Source organism: Atheta coriaria, unplaced genomic scaffold, assembly GCF_025399875.1.
Source record: "Atheta coriaria isolate IRGN ID8LTWV9N9 unplaced genomic scaffold, Caltech_Dcor_3.1 hic_scaffold_3_pilon, whole genome shotgun sequence".
NCBI lineage: Eukaryota > Metazoa > Arthropoda > Insecta > Coleoptera > Staphylinidae > Dalotia > Dalotia coriaria.
The window spans coordinates 9,888,643-9,903,218 of record NW_027045445.1 but is presented as its reverse complement, the minus strand read 5'-3'; the positions used below and the strand labels follow the sequence as shown (position 1 = coordinate 9,903,218).

General features: G+C 35.4%; 2 protein-coding genes across 2 annotated transcripts; one reads left to right on the top strand and one right to left on the bottom strand.

Annotated features, from left to right (window-relative positions):
- The first annotated feature begins 343 nt into the window (after window positions 1-343).
- On the top strand, window positions 344-2,390 carry LOC135803698 (facilitated trehalose transporter Tret1-like). Its single transcript, XM_065317373.1, has 2 exons — window positions 344-598; window positions 933-2,390. Exons 1-2 carry the CDS (start codon window positions 487-489, stop codon window positions 2,258-2,260), a joined length of 1,440 nt encoding a protein of 479 aa, XP_065173445.1. The 5' UTR covers window positions 344-486; the 3' UTR covers window positions 2,261-2,390.
- Window positions 2,391-2,392: 2 nt separating this feature from the next.
- htt (huntingtin) lies at window positions 2,393-12,790 on the bottom strand. The gene is given in 20 exon segments (XM_065317372.1): window positions 2,393-2,933; window positions 3,009-3,274; window positions 3,456-3,600; window positions 3,661-4,053; window positions 4,118-4,892; window positions 4,949-5,706; window positions 5,767-6,160; window positions 6,212-6,648; window positions 6,702-6,786; window positions 6,844-7,078; window positions 7,133-8,010; window positions 8,074-9,404; window positions 9,462-9,729; window positions 9,851-10,167; window positions 10,241-10,560; window positions 10,563-10,695; window positions 10,777-11,540; window positions 11,596-12,016; window positions 12,289-12,472; window positions 12,552-12,790. Coding segments are annotated over 20 exon segments (8,544 nt in total). The 5' UTR covers window positions 12,644-12,790; the 3' UTR covers window positions 2,393-2,585.
- Between the last annotated feature and the right edge of the window lie 1,786 nt (window positions 12,791-14,576).

Below are 14,576 nucleotides of genomic sequence, written 5' to 3'. Positions count from 1 at the left end.
AGTTTATAGTTTGCAAAATTAACACTTTTCTATAAAATTTCATGATGCAGATTACCTAATCAGTGACAATTTTATACCAGCATCAAAAATGCATTATTTCCGGTTGATGCAACAATATAATTGCATGTACACACGCTTATTTCAGCCCTGAATTCCAAAATCTGATTTGGTTTAGACTGATTCATAATATCAAATTAGTACGTCATTAGATATAATTACATAATAATATGTAAGAAGCGTAATAAATTTACAACGCGCTATCACATATTTGTTAAGTGGGTATATTGTAAATAAGGTTTCAGCACAGAATGTCATAATTCATCAACATGTATTAATTGATAAGATTCAAGCGTTTAAAACTTCCATTAGAGGTAGTTGTCTAGATTACGCGTTCAATTCGCAACGGGATTGTTCAAATCGTTAGTGCATTGTGCGTGATTTCCGAATTACGAATCTGCAGCAGCACACGCGTCCACCCGCCTGAAAATGGCCAGCAATCAACTGTTGGACGCCAATAAAGTCAAAAACGACTTTGAAGTTGAGGATACTGTGGGACGTAAATCCAACCGGACATTTTTATATATTGCTGCTTGTACAGGTAAATACAAAAATTAATTTAAAAAGAATTTTATTCAGTAATTATAGCTAATAACTAATAATCAATAAATATATTATATTACTCGCACCATAAACATAAATCAGTGTAAAAGTATTAGCTAATTCGTTATTTATCTTATCGATTCCATTCGAGGTCAATTATAATTGTGAATGTATTCAATTCGTGATCAGTTCATTAAATGTTTTTATAAATTATTGGGAATCATTACTTTTTAACTCTTGTTTTAGAGAATATTTTTCATTAACATTCAATTAATTTTGCTACAGATTTTATGATATTGATGATATTTAATAATATAAAACATTATTTACAGCTAATTTATTCGCTTTCTGCTGTGGAATTGCCTTTGGCTGGTCATCACCAATACTTCCAAAACTTCGAGAAAACATCGAATCTTCCCTCCCACATTCAATCACACCTGAAGATGAATCATGGATTGGTTCTCTGTTACCTTTGGGTGCCGCCATTGGTCCGTTCGCTGCAGGATTCTGCTCTGATCGATTTGGCCGCAAGAAAACCATCCTAATGTCTGTTGTGCCAATGCTCATCGCTTTTTTCACCTTCGCGTACGCTAACACCGTAGGATATTATTACGTGGGACGCTTTTTCTGTGGTCTAACAGTCGGTGGAATATTCACGGTGCTTCCTGTTTACATCGCTGAAATTGCCGAGGATGAAGTGCGCAGTTCTCTTGGCTCCTTCATGCAGTTATTCATCGTTGTTGGTCTTACCTTTTCCTATGCCACAGGTCCTTATATACCAATGGGCAACTACAATCTCATAGCATGTTTAATTCTTATTATTTCTTCCTTTGCCTTCTTTTTGTACATTCCGGAAACACCACATTATCATATTGCAAAGAATGAACTTAAACAAGCTGAGGATTCGCTGATGAAATTACGGTCAAAGAGTCGAGATGAAATAATGAGCGAGTTGACACTTATTAAAGAGAGTGTTCAAGGAGCAGGTGGAAAGCAAGGTGGATTTTCGGATATATTTGCATCGCAAGTAATTAAGAAAGCTTTAGGCCTCACTCTGTTGTTGATGGTTTATCAACAGTTTTGTGGAATTAACGTAGTGTTATTCTACACGGCGACCATCTTTGCGGCTACAGGAAGTTCCATCCCTCCAGATGTATCTACCATTATCATCGGCGTTGTGCAGATTATGGCTAGTGGAGTTACACCAATGATTGTGGATAAATACGGAAAACGATTCTTGTTGATTGTATCAGCACTAATGATGTGCATTGGTGAAGTAACGCTTGGATTTTATTTCTATTTGAAAGAGATTGGAAACAATTTGGAGTCCATTTCATGGCTGCCTATTACTTGTTTAGTGGTGTATATTGTTTTCTACAGTATTGGAATGGGTCCTTTGCCATGGGCTGTGATGGGAGAGTTATTTCCCACAGAAGTCAAATCAGCAGCTGCGACTGCCATTGCATCCAGTTGTTGGTTAATGGCCTTTTTACTCACGAAATTCTTTGGTAATGTCTCAGCGATCATTGGTATCGGCGGTTCATTTTGGATCTTCGCCGGATTTTGTGCTTTCGCTGTTTTCCAAATTTACAAATATTTACCGGAAACAAGCGGCAAAAGCTTACAACAAATTCAAGAGATTTTAGCAAAAGGAAAATAATATGCTATGCTTATATTAGTGCTTGTTAATATTTATTCCTATACAATTAGTGGCTGTTAATTAGTAAACAACAAAATCATAATTAAAATATGAATTGTTGTTAGTTAAAGATAAAACAAATTAAACCAAATGTACGGAATAGAATTTTATTCATACTTCATCATTTACTGGATACATGGCGCAACAACAAATCGTAAACAAATATAAATATATCTAACGCCATTTCGTATTCATAATAATCGTCGTAATAATGTATATACTTTCAATAATTGCCCTCGAAGACAACAAACAAAGTTATGAATATAGATTTTCTTTCGAATAGAATTTACAAACACAACAGTAGCTCGTTAAAAGGCATATCCGCCTGGTCTTTGACACTCACCAACGTACTAATAAATCTGCTCTTCTGCGATGCGTCCGTTAAATTGTTGTAAAAATCGCTGCCGGCAATGCAAAGAAACTTTCTATCTTCATACTCATAACGACCCATGCGTCGCTGTACATACGGAAAAAGATGACGCAAGTAGGTGTTATTACTGGCGGAGATGAAAAAACAAGTTAAACACCATGTCGCCATTCCAATCGAAAATGACTGTGTAAAGTTCGTCAAACTGAACACGACCCAATCCTGCAGTAGAGATAACTGAGATTGTTGTATAGCCGATTCAAAAATCTATATAAAAATAAACAGAACCAGAGATTAAAAAGCTTTTCATTTGCTGTGCATTGATTTGAAGTGTGCACTCACATTAAAAACGACTTTACACAATTGCATTGGATGCCGTTGATGTGGCGATAAGAATTCACTGATTACTTTCGTGAGTATATCAGAAGGAGAGAAGATATCGGTGAGAAGATTGGAAAGCGATACCGATAAGAGGTCCACTTCAAATGGATAACCCTTTTTGATCTTATCGAATATCGCTGAGATGTTCTCGATCGATTGCACCAAGTGATCGGGATTACTTGGGACAATTGCGCCATCTTCGGAATTATCTATGTGCTCAGAATATTCTGAAAAATTAAATTGCATAATACATGAAACAGGAATTTTCCAGATTGGTTAAGTGACTTTTCGAAATTTGCAAACCACGTAATAACAGAACAAGTATTTCACAATTGTATAAACAAAAGTTAGATAAATAGATAAGCTAATTAAATATAAAATAATGCAGTGTCACACAAAGTAACTTACCCATATATAAACATGTAAACAATAACTGCGCCGCCGGAAGTGAAATATTTGGAGAGTTTCGTTTAAATTGTGACGTCGCATACTTTATAACTTTATCACGAAATTGTGCCGGGATTCTTTTCTTTAGTAATAAACTTTCCACACCCTGAAATCAATCATTACGTATACAATTATTTACTTAATAAAAATAACCAATGTTGAGTACCTTTATCAATGGTAATAAAATAGAAGTATTTATATCCGGTGCACATAAGGTAGTTAATAAGGTCGTAAACACCGTATTTACAAAATGTTCCTCGATATGCGGCACGTCGACATTCTCAATTACATAAAACACCAATGCCCAGACTAATAGAGTATGCTCTTCGGATTGTTGCAGGACAGCATTATTAGATGAGATATTATAATCGATATAATCCACTGCTATAGGTAGAAACAATTGCATATCGTCGGAGATTCCACAAATCACCGTGTTATCCAGTACACACATTTGCAGCATGAATAATAATCCATGCAAACCGGCGATACGACCCGATAAGAATGTGTTTTTTAAACTTTGGGAGATTAACTTCTTCACATATTCCAAAACATCTTTATCCTATAATATAATTTCAAGTTTTAATATCAAAACCGTCAAATAATATCAAATATTAAAAACTTACAGGATTTAAAACAGCAGATGCTTTGCAAACAGCAATCACTAAATAAAGATGAACAATTTCATCCTCAATGGCGTGCGTTTTGGACAATTCCAAACAAGTCGCCAACATCCAGGTAAACTGCGTGCGATCGTTGAAAATATCCGATGATTGCACAATAGATTTGACAATTTCTTGCAACAGCCGTAACGGCACTGGTTCATCAGAAGACAGCCATTGTGAATACAAATCAAGTTGGAATTGCAAACACGAACGCAAATCCAATCCAGATTCTTTCAATTTCTCCACGCGCAGTGCACAAATTTCGCCGGCGTAACTTCTGTTCTCAGCGTCGGATTGTATAACACCCGCAGATATCCTCAAATATTCCAAAGACATCTGACTAAACGAGTAGGAACTGTCGATCTTTTCAATATTCAGTTTCTCAAAGACATTCAAATGTCTATGACAGGCCTTTAAGCAATCCGGATACTCAAGTAATTTTTGTGAAAATCTTTTATGCAGGGTTTTCAGTTTCCTAAAAGTTGGAGTGTTTTCTTTCACAGGCGTATCCCGAGGCACATGGATGTACGAAGAAACGCATTTGTTTCCCGGTTGTGGAGTGTACAAGGTTTGCAATAGAAAGGCTGTGATTGCTTGCACAACCAAACTGTTGGAATGTGTGATCGCGTTGATGTCTTCCATCTCACCAAGAGATGGATTCGCATTTAAAGCCGTCAGTAATGAAACCCACGTCTCCTCAAACTGTGTTCTTGAAGTCCAGCCTAATAATAATATTCTAAACAAAAAATATTAATTATTATTATGTAAACATTCCAATTATGCTTAAATTACCTGTAAATAAACTCTTCTAAAATATCCACTTCTTGCAGATACTCTAACGGTAAATTTGGAACTTGAGTGCGGAACGCCCCCGAAAGTTGGACAAACCAGCCGGATTTCCACGCCGTGGGCGGAGTTATAATATACGAATTGACTAACGGCAATCGCGCTAATGATATCACAATACTCATAATACTCTGCATTAAATAATTTGGAATTTCCACCGCGTTAAAATCTAATTTCTCCAGCCAACATACCAAAACACAAAGTTGGTGCACCGCCTGACCAGCAGGCAAGGTGTCAACGTTATTAAGCGCCTCCCTCAATGTGCCTATCGGCAGCGAGGGGAGTGGTTCCAAATCAGTAAGCAAAAAACTAACAATTTTAAATAAACTATTGATCGCCGAACACAACCACGTAACTTGCGTGTCAGGTGCTAAGTTATTACAGAGTTGATTATCTTTAAAAATTAAATCGGCACATCGCATGCACATACTTGTAAAGTTAACATTAAAACAATTACCAACCGAGGCGTCAATATTAAAAGAAACAATTTCTAAACAAATCACCGCGAAACGCGTAAAATCCTCCAAATTTGATTCGGGAATAGATAATTTCGAAAAACGAGAGGTGCACGCAATGTATTCACTGACACACGGAATTAAATCAATGAGAAATTGGAAGATTGATTCTTCTTCTAGAATTTCCGTTAGTCGATTGGAATATTTTCCTTCAGCGTGCGTTGTTTCTCTTCCATAAGGTCTATACACCTACATAATTCATGAGATTATTATTATTAATCAGAATTGGTTATGTTCCACAAGACTTACATGATGTGATTTTGGCACAACAGTTCGTAAGCTATTCACAGTCTTGGTGATAAACGCCGAAGATGCTTGCAATATCTCAGGAATATCCGCATCGTGGTCCAGGTGATTCACGCACCACGAAAAACAATCGTAAATAATCTTCTTATTGAAGTCTTTGTGATTCATGATTGTCCATAGTTCATCATAAGACAATTTGTTTAAAATTTCCGCATAACCAGTGGTTACATTCGTGCCCAAACACCATTGTTTAACTTGTGTGAGATACCAAGTTTTATCAATGTTTAGATTTTTAATATATTCTGCTTTTATCGAGCGTCTTTGGTCAAACTCCAGCGGACTAAAGTCGTAGAACTGGGAGGATAGCTTGTTTAAAAGACCAATTAATGTTTCATGCCTAAAAATTAATATTTTAGCATGTTGTATATTTCTTTTAAAGTATTCCTACCTTTTTACTAGTTTTAAAGAAACAAGTCGTTCTAAAATCAAACTCATTTCTTCTTTGGGTAGCTGCTTTTGTACTTCTTCGGCGCTAAGTGTTAAAAGAAATTCAACTTTTCGACTCGCTAAACTAGAAGCTTGCCTACTGATAGCTAAAATTTTGGAATCTAACACTTTCGGCAGGAGAAACTTCAACAGAGTGCCGGTGTGATCTTCGTGCACATTTTCCAAACACTTTAAAATCTTCGCTTTTGTTGAAATTGTCGCAATGTCTAAGCATTTGGAGTCAATTGCTTGGATGAGTAAACCACTCGCAGAGACATTTCTGTGGATTGAACCAAGCAATTCAAATATCGGTGGTTCTTCATGATTCTCCACAATTAATTGTATATTGTTCACTAGCATCCAGGACATTTGCTCACCATCTGATAAAATGTGCTCACTCTGCAAACATTTCAATTTTTTAAATTGGAAGATGTTTTCTATGAATATCTTACCAAATAATCGGCAAAAACAATTGAACCACCAACACGAACTATTTCCATATTAATGCAGTTTACTTTAGGTTCAACATTTGAAACTCTATAACATAAACAATGTTTTAAATGTAAATACATTAATTTATGTTTGATAACTTACAATTGAAGATCAATCCCATAATTATCAGTAATCTGAATGATATCAGCCCAGAATCTCCGATCGTTGTAATTCAACAAAGTCAAAATATAACACCATTGAAATGTTAATAATGGACACGTTGGTCGTAACTGCAAAAATGACTTATTCGTGTCGTCGAGAAAAACACCCTCAACACAATCTTCCATATCACCATTCAACAAACTTATACCAATCGTTGTTATTTTGTTATGTGTTCCTACAATAATTATTATAAGTAAAAAAAACTAAAAATATTCAAATTAAATCTTACCAGACTGAAATAAAAATAAACAATAATTCAAGAACCAATGCAATTGTTGAACAATATTCGTGCCTTCATCGTGTATCACATTCTGCACGCAATACTTAGCTGCAACTCCAATCGTCCTGAAAATATACTTCAACAAGATAACTTCCGGTGTAATTCCGTCGAATATCCCCGTTGTTTTCGACACATTTAGCGGATCATGCAGCACTTTAAACTTTTCAAAAATACAATGCGGTGGTATCTCCGACTGAACTTCTTCTATCTTCAATAATAACTTGTTTTCATTTAGCTGCGATGTAATCAAAAACAACAGATTAACTTTCCCCAGATAACGATCACCAGCAACCATGCTAATATCAATCGCTTCCTCAAACAGTGCGATGAATATATGACTGATGGGTTTGTAGACACTCGGATGTAGTGTGAATAATAAAAGCTTCGCAGCGTTCATGCAACCTGCACATTCTAACTCAATTCGATTGTTTCGTAACTGAGTCATGAAGGTGTCGAATATTTGCTTGGACCATCTCATCCATCTTTCTGTATTCTCACAATATTTGCTCTCCTTGAGAATTAGCACTAACAAGTTGATTATGTCTGTATATTCAATTAATTTTAACATCATGGAGACTAAAACTTCACGGGTGGTTTCCAGTTCTTTAAAATCAGATGTATTTGATTTGTTTCTCAAGAGAAAAACATCTTCAACGATAGGTTTAAGTGCTGGTATGCAATGAGTCTTCGGTGATTGACCACTCGCCATTAAACCATCACAAAGTTGTATTATTCTCGGGATAACAATAATGCTTTTCGTGTGTTGTTTACCATAAGATAAATGGACCAGAAATTGGAATATTTTCGGTATTAATTCACTAGCAAGACTATAAATACAAAACATACATTTAAATTGCATACACCATCTTGATAGTTGTAACTTGACTTACCCAATTTGCCCTTCCTCCATGTATTGAAACTGCTTCAAAACATAATCGATAAATACTTGTTCAGAATCCAACAAACAATAATTCACTCTAAACAAAACAAGTTGACTTAACAGCTGTAAGACATGCGCCTGCAACTTCGTATCACTCGTAACAGTATAATGTTTCAAGGATTTAATCACCATCGGTTCAAATATTCTGATGTAATTACCCAGTATTTTATCCATATTCTTATTGATGATCTTTTTATAGTCCTTTCTATGCACATACCCCATTACAATGCTATCTCCATCCATTTCATTCTTTGAAATATGATTAAACTTGCCGACGCAGTCAGACATATTCATGACTGGCACCTGAGCAATGTGATAGAAAAATCCGGATGCTTCAAGTTGTTCAGAAGTGTTTTTGTTTAAATATTTCACAAAAGCATCCGCATCTGAACAGATATTCGTGCCGAATAAACTTTTAAGTAGTTGACGTACGCATTGTACTGTTTTAGTCGGTTCCAGATTAAACGTCGACTTAAAATACTGTAATAATTCCTCTGCAATGCGTCCGGTTTCTGTTAAAGTAGCAATTTCTAATATTTGGCACATCGAGTATAAAACTGCCTTGAGAAATTTCAAAAAATTCTCGGAAGCCTCAGTATTCAATGTTATTTTGTAATTATTATACGCCACTTTTAAAATTTCATAGATTTTCATGTAATGTGGACTGTTTGAAAAGAATCCCATTCCGGTCGCTTTAGCATCCACTTTTTTCTCGTTGTCTTTATCAATTGCTTTGCCTGGGGATAAAACTCCAACGCCAAGATCACTCTTTCTTCTTTTTAAAGGCGAAATATTACTAGCTATCGGTATATTTGGTAAGACTGGCTTCGGTTGTAAGGTCGTATTCTCATCGATAACATGCGCATAGATGTTTAATATTTTCACTAGATGTACCAAGTATTCTTCGGATATAGCACCTAATTGTTTATCGGTAAACAAATCCCATAAATCTCCAGGTGTGTCTTGATTTAACTCTGCGGAAGGTTTGAGATTCTCTAACCATTTACCAGCAAAGAGATTACCGACTAATTTTATCAAATGAAGATGACAATTCGTATCGTATACTACAGTTGTGGTTGTTAATAAGTTGACGGTTAAACTCAGTAAATCCTTGGAACTGGTGAGAATCTCTTCGGAGATTTGAAGCGGGGTGGAGTTGCTTCGGGAAAACGCTGGTTTCTCCAAACGAATTGTAGAGTTTTTAAAACAATTCCACGCGTTTTTATAGACTGTTATCGGATAAGCATAACTTAGATTGCATAAAGTTTCAATACAACCCAACTAGAATTATATTCATCTTATTAATAATAAATTTTAAAATGAAGTTAATGCAATTACCGTATAATATTTAGTACTCTGTGTGAGTAGTTTTCGATATAGTTTGGAGATAATTCTCGAAAGAGACTTTTCCATTAATAAGTCCGCTTTTAGTGGCCCAGATTTATATGGAAATGGAAGATTTTCAACTTGTTGCCGCATTTTTATATTTGTTTCCAGACTGTTCTCTATTGTTAACGCAGAGTATTGATCACGATGTAAAATTGATTTGTAAGTTATTTTGGTTTCTTCGGTCAGATTTTGTTCAAAATATAATAATGGAATGATTCTAAAAATTATTTTACCATTACAGATTTGTTTAAATATTAATTTTTGAGCGCACAGTTTACGCACAGACGTTTAAAACCTTGCAAGCGCAAAAAAAAAGAGAAAAAGTATGTTTCACTTACTTGATAATAGCTGCAGATGTAGCATTCCTCACACGTTGGTCCTCGTCCTTCAGTAACTCCAACAGAATATTATGCATCACTTTATTTTGAAACTCTTTACTTTTTGTCACATGCTCCACTGTTACGTACGAGAACGTCGCGATTAGCTCAATTAATTTCACTCTTACTAACCAGTATGGATCCTGTGCCATTAGAGGCAAATAATTTAAAATTGGCACTACTTCCGCACTGTATTCAGACTCTAATAGAGGACTCAAGCAACACGTCAATGAAGTCAAACATTGACGAGTACAAGTTGAAGATTCATCCTGCAATCCCTATACAAACATATACGTTATACATACATTCAATCCCGTTCCTGTTATATTAAATTTAAGTTATTGAACATACCTTTAATAAAAGATGTATCAAATATTTGGTGTTCAGTAAATCATCATCGTAATCCGCAAAAGTTGCAATCCACGCGTCAAAGTCTCCAAAACTTTGCAATAAAACAGTACGAATAAAATTCGCAACTAAAACGCGTATCACACCGCGTATCTGCGGATCATCATGACATTCATACAACAAAATGTCTGATATTTTCTGAGAAGAAGTGCAATCTCCATCGATTGTTGGCGCGTTAGCTTTGGTGCAATTTCTATCCAAGTATTTGACTAGTGCGTGTGGGTAAACCTGAAGAATCGTCGAAATGCACGTAAGCGCCAGGTTTTAATGGAAACGCGGACAGTTGCCTCTGGTATAGTTGTGTTTTGCACGCCATTCAACAGAAATTGTTTGATAATCAGACGGGAACAAAATAGTAATGATACTTCATGGTCCAGAAAATCTCCAACATCAACATTCTATAAAATTACAAAAATATTATCAAAACTTGTATCCATTCCAAATTCAATTAGTTTGGTTAATAAATAAATAAAACTTACCAATCCAACAAACTCAACGTCACCAACAAAAGACTTCTCCTCCATTCGATGAGAAAAACTCTTTTCCGACGAATTCTCACTCAAAATCAACTTATCCATGTTATCTGCAATACTCTCACTCCTGAAACTATCCGCGTATTGATCATTGATAGTGCCCATGTGAATATTTCCATATTGCGTCTCCAGAATTGGCTCAGTACCCTCCGCATTCTTCGCATTGTGATCCACCGCATTGAAATTCAATTTCTCCTCATCTCCCTTGATATAATTCACATTAATCACCGACAGTTTCGACTCACCGATCCATTTCTCAATATCAGTCGTGGTAAAATCAGTCAAATCCGAGTCCAGCAACAAATTCTCTTCAGACTTCAAAGTAGTCGCCACACTCAGTTGACTAGGTGATCTTAATCGCATTCTCGAAGGATCAGCATGAAAGATGCGACTTTTACCGACGCCCGTCTTCTGCAATAGAATTATTTTCATATCAACGCTTAAATTGCTCAAGAGAATGTTGAGTGTCTCCAGAGATGAGTTGACAATATTGTGGTCTTTATGCATTGTATAATATAGACATAATTCGTAGATTTGTAGTAATCTGTCCGTAGATATGCAACTTTCGGCTACATTCCTTCCCCTGAAGTGGCTGTTCATCTTGTGCTTGGCTTCCGCTTCGTGGAAATGCGGTATTATTAGTTTTAGACAACTTAGCGCACCGAGAATCAATTGATTAGAGTGCGTATCATAAACTGGTATTAATAAATCTACAAATACATAATTTAAAATGCTGCAAATATAAAATATAAGTATAATACTTACCAAACAAATGGTTAAAAACATAACAAAGAAAAACAAACGGTGCACGATTATTGAGGCATACTGTCAGTATGCAACTGGCCGTCATCCTTCGAATAACAACTGATGGACTCTGCACATTATTCAAACAAGCTTTCAGTAGACCTTTAATATCATAATCCATTGTGAACGGCCCCAGTGAGCTCATAATTTGTGGCAGACTAGTTGACAATGTTTCATGCACTGACTCCTCATTTCTTTCAATGACTTTAATTAATGCTGGAATGATATTCGTGACGTAGACCTTTCCCTTTTGCGGTCGTATATGATGTGCTAAGAGTGCAAATCTCCACAGGGCAGCTCTAAGAGACCTGGCTGAACCATTTTGTTTGATTCCTTTGTGCAATTCAATTTGGATCTTGGAAATACTGCCATTGTTCATTCCCTTTGGAAAATAAAACATAAATCTAATTAAGACAAGAGTTTTTAAATCAATATTCACAAGAAAACATAACAAATCACTCAATACATTTTATTTAAAGCTTTCGGCATTTCTGAACAAGAAATTAATTTGTCAAGCTGGTATTGGTGCATAAAACATTAAAAAACTACAAAACGTTGTTTTTTAATAGTCAAATCTTGATTTTAGGCATGCTCAGCAAAGTTAATCAGCTCTATTACTTATTTTCCATTCAATACATTAACCTCATCTCTTACCCTGATAATTTTGTTTAAACATTCATCAGCTATCATCCGTATATCCGACTCTTGATCATCACATAGTTGCAGAAGTGTATCAATAGTACAATTTAAAAGATTGCTGAAGTTCTTGGAGACTTTTAATGAAGGATTTTGAATTGCTTCAACAATAACATTGCAATGTTGAACCTTTTCTTTTTTCCTGCAAGAGATTCAAATAAACGATGTAGTTGTTATCAATTGTTGTAAATCACAATACAATTAAAAATAGGTAAACTTACTTTTGCAAAACATCACCACCTGATGATTGGTTCGCGTTTATCAGGTGTTTCAGGGACTCCAACGATTTTAACAGCTTCTCTTGCGTTGCCATTATGGACAAATCACAAGCCGTGTATTAGATTTTCACACTTGCATTGCAATTAGATTGATTGTAATCATAGAATCACCGGATATCAAGGCGTGCAGGATTGCTGTAATAAACACACCACAGAACGTACGCACTGTTTACTTCGGTGACAGATCAGATGTCGATATTTTCTTGCTGAAGATCATATATACAACTGGATTCTCATTAAGAAACTAAACCATCGGATTACATTAATAGCTTGGAATTATTAAATAAAAAATTTCTATAATTAAAAATAAGTTTATTACAATGTTATCTATTTTATTTTAGTAGGATTACACAGTTATACTCTTTTTCCCCTTTTCACTTTTACTTAACTATAGGCAACACAAGTAACACAACAGTTTTCACCTCGAGGGCATCGTCAGTAAACACTTTAATTTTATTTATTGTTTCTTTGTTTTATATTATGTATCTGGTTATATTAATACATAAGAGTAAATAATTTTCTATTATACACAAAGTATAGATAGTATAAATCGTAGGAGAGTCATTCTTGCATAAAATTGTTAGTATTCTAATTCTTTATCATATTCATGAATGAGTTTTATGATTTTGATATGTGAAAGTTTTCAAAAAATTGCATTTTTGTGTTTTAATTTCTGGGGGTTTTAGGGCTCTAGGAATTGAACGGGACCTTGCAGGAGACCCATTCCCGCATCAATCTGTAAGTATTGTAATTCGCTTTTCTATTCATTATTTAGTTTTGAAATTATCACATGGAAAAGCCATAAAAATTGCATTTTTATGTTTCGATGCACTGATTTCTGTTTGTTTTAGGGCCGTAGAAATTGAACGGGAACTCGCAGGAGGGTCATATTCGCATCAAATTGTAAGTATTGTAATTCTGTATCATCTCTATGACCTAGTTTTGCAATTTTCTCACGGGAAAGTCATAAAAATTTCATTTTGCGTTTCGAGGCACTGATTTCTGTTTGTTTTAGGGCCGTAGAAATTGAACGGGAACTCGCAGGAGGGTCATTTTTGCATCAAATTGTAAGTATTGTAATTCTGTATCATCTCTATGACCTAGTTTTGCAATTTTCTCACGGGAAAGCCATAAAAATTACATTTTTGTGTTTCGAAGCACTGATTTCTGTTTGTTTTAGGGCTGTAGAAATTGAACGGGAATTTGCAGGAGGCTCATTATTGCATCACACTGTAAGTATTGCCATTCTGTATTATCTCTATGACCTAGTTTTGCCATTTTCTCATGGGAAAGACATAAAAATTGCATTTTTGTGTTTCGAGGCACTGATTTCTGTTTGTTTTAGGGCTGTAGAAGTTGAACGGGAACTTGCAGGTGGGTCATTTTTGCATCAAATTGTAAGTATTGTAATTCTGTATCATATCTCTGATCTAGTTTTGCAATTATCTCACGGGAAAGCCATAAAAATTGCATTTTCGTGTTTCGAGGCACTGATTTCTGTTTGTTTTAGGGCTGTAGCAGTTGAACGGGTACTTGCGGAGTGTCATTATTGCATCAAACTGTAAGTATTGCCATTCTGTATTATCTCTATGACCAAGTTTTGCGATTTTCTCACGGGAAAGCCATAAAAATTGCATTTTCGTGTTTCGAGGTACTGATTTCTGTTTGTTTTAGGGCTGTAGCAGTTGAACGGGAACTTGCAGGTGGGTCATTTTTACATCAAATTGGAAGTATTGTAATTCTGTATCATCTCTCTGACTTAGTTTTGCAATTTTCTCACGGGAAAGCCATAAAAAAGGCATTTTTATGTTTCGAGGCACTGATTTCTGTTTGTTTTAAGGCGGTAGAAATTGAACGGGAACTCGCAGGAGGGTCATTTTCTCATCAAACTGTAAGAATTACCATTCTGTATTATCTCTATGACCAAGTTTTGCGATTTTCTCACGGGAAAGCCATAAAAATTGCATT